At 49.5% G+C, this 2,619-nt stretch overlaps 1 protein-coding gene across 1 annotated transcript; it reads left to right on the top strand.

The window, feature by feature from the left end:
* Window positions 1-383: 383 nt before the first annotated feature.
* On the top strand, window positions 384-1,289 carry LOC124697986 (protein YIPF5 homolog). Its single transcript, XM_047230512.1, has one exon. The coding sequence runs from the start codon at window positions 496-498 to the stop codon at window positions 1,264-1,266; it is 771 nt and encodes a 256-aa protein (XP_047086468.1). The 5' UTR covers window positions 384-495; the 3' UTR covers window positions 1,267-1,289.
* Window positions 1,290-2,619: the final 1,330 nt, after the last annotated feature.

The following is a 2,619-nucleotide window of genomic DNA, read 5'->3' on the forward strand; positions in this document are numbered from 1 at the left end:
ATTATTGTATCGGTGCTTCGCATTTGCCTTCATTTCTTTTCCTTGTGGATATGTTTGTGTTGTTGCCTCAACATTTTTTTAAGGGGATGAGGAAATTATTAGTGCCAAGCAGTTTGATGTAAGACCTCTCCGTGAGTCTTTTCTGTTTTTGAGGTCGAGAGATGAGAACTTTTTTTTATATATAAGATGGAAGAGAGATGAGAACCTTGACACCGAAGCAACGTGCAGCCCCTTTGCTTAACCACGAGCCACGCAAAAAAAGAAAAAAAAAACACAGTCCAAGGCTCGAAGCCAAAAGAGAAGACGCCGAAAACCGAAGGAAAAGCACACAAGGTTGCGTTGGTCACCCGGAAGGCCGGACGGAATCCTCATCTCATCTTGCAGTTGGGCACCCCCGATTCCTCCCATCTTCCTCTTCCTCGCACAGCCCAAAACCCAACTTCCGATCTCCCAGCTCCCCACCCAGATCTCGAAACCCTCGCCGTCGCCGCGGCCATGGCGAAGCAGTTCCCCGTGCCGCCGGTGGTCTTCAACAACTCCTCCTCCCCCACGCACCGCCGCCACCCCATCCCCGGGACGGGCGCCTCCCCGCCGCCCGCCTTCGCGCCGCCCCGCCCCTCCACCTCCTCCGCCGCCAACCCGCTCCCCTTCATGTCCTTCGACATCGGCCCCGCCCCCTCCAACTCGGCGCCGCCCCTCTTCGCCGGCGGCCCCATCGGCGGCGCCGGCGCCTCCTTCGAGGACGAGCCGCCGCTCCTCGAGGAGCTCGGCATCAACACGCGCCAGATCTGGCGGAAGACGCTCTCCATCCTCCACCCGCTCCGCTCCGCCGACACCTCCCTCCACGCCGACGCCGACCTCTCCGGCCCCTTCCTCTTCCTGCTCTCCTTCGGCCTCTTCCAGCTCCTCGCCGGCAAGTTCCACTTCGGGATCGTCCTCGGCTGGGTCACCGTCGCCTCCCTCTTCCTCTACTTCGTCTTCTCCATGCTCTCCGGCGGCCGCCGCGGCGACCTCGACCTCTACAGGTGCGTCAGCCTCGTCGGCTACTGCATGCTCCCCATGGTCATCTTCTCCGCGGTCTCGCTCTTCCTGCCGCGGGGCGGAGGGCTCATCTTCGGCGTCGGCATGGCCTTCGTGCTCTGGTCGACCAGGGTCTGCACCAGGCTGCTAGCGGAGCTCGCGTCCAGCGGCGACGAGCACAGGGGGCTCATTGCCTACGCCTGCTGGCTCGTCTACATGCTCTTCTCGCTGCTCGTCATCTTTTGATGCTGTCTATATGTTATCAAAGGTATGGCTGCATAGATTCCCTAGATCATGCTAATTATGGTTTGCTGTTATCAGTTAGGCTATTATGCTACTATACAAGTATTGATTTGTAGTAGTGAACAAGAATTTAGTGGCCACATCTGCTTCATTAGCCTACAGACCTATGAGTTCATGAATCCATTTTGCATGCTATGTTTTATAGTTGATAATCCCCTGCATAGAGATTGTTTTTTGGGAGGGTCGGTTTTATTCTGTCTTCATTCAAAATGCAAAGAACATTCGTTCACTGGTTTGTAGTGAACAAGAACTTAGTTGGCACATCTGATTCAATAGTAAACCATTAGCCAACACAGCTATGATTCATGAAGTTCATGAATCCATTTCGCATGCTATGTTTTATAGTTGATAGTCCTACACAGAGATTGGTTTTCTAGAGGGTCAGTTTTATCCTGTCTTCCTTCAAAATGCAAACAACATCCGATTGGATATATTGTTGTCATGGTTGTTCACTTATGTTGTTCAAGCTTGTAATCTATTTGGAAGTTGTTCTTTACTGTCTTGCTTTCCATGAAGGACTTTAGATTGCCTTAGTTCACATGTGAATAAAATTACTGTACAGCCAACAACGAGGATGCTGAAGGTGTTTCTGATGTGTGCTATGTCTTGTCAGTTAGATTCCAAACAGTCTTACTAGAATTGGAATACAAGGGCCAAAGAAAGTAAAAAAGGGTACTCGGTTAGGCTGGTTGCTGGGCGAGAACTGTAACCAGCCAGGTTCTTGTTTCTGCACCCCCACCACCCCTAAAGAAACTCTAAACAGTTTACTGAAATCCTTGGTACAGCAATCAATCCTAAAATCATCCAAGTTTTTTAATCACACATAATTTGTACTCCCTCCGACCATAAAAGGATGTCAGAGATTTGTCCAAATTCGGATGTATATAAATTACTGTTTAGAAAATCAGATATGGAATATTGGATACAATCATACAACTGGAAAGTATTTCACCATTTAATGATAAAACCGTTGCTAGGTGTGTGCTGACGTGTGCCCATGCGCTAGGTGATGTCTGATCGCCTAGCCTTAAGTGCTGCTAGATGTGTGCTTGTGCGAGATAGGTGACAGGCAGACGCAAAACTAGGGAATTATGCCTAGCACTCTTTGTCCAGTGCTTAGCCCAAGTAGATAATGAGAGGATCGGAGAAAATGGTTACATGAGCAATGAAAGCATGTAACAAACCTGTCTGAATCTCTATTTGAGTAGCTTATTTCTCTTCCCTGCAAGCAGATTTAGATTTGTGTTCTCTCTGTTCTTCTAGCGTTGTGTTCGCAATATCTAAATTGCTGTAACA

Source organism: Lolium rigidum, chromosome 3 (assembly GCF_022539505.1).
Source record: "Lolium rigidum isolate FL_2022 chromosome 3, APGP_CSIRO_Lrig_0.1, whole genome shotgun sequence".
Taxonomy (NCBI): domain Eukaryota; kingdom Viridiplantae; phylum Streptophyta; class Magnoliopsida; order Poales; family Poaceae; genus Lolium; species Lolium rigidum.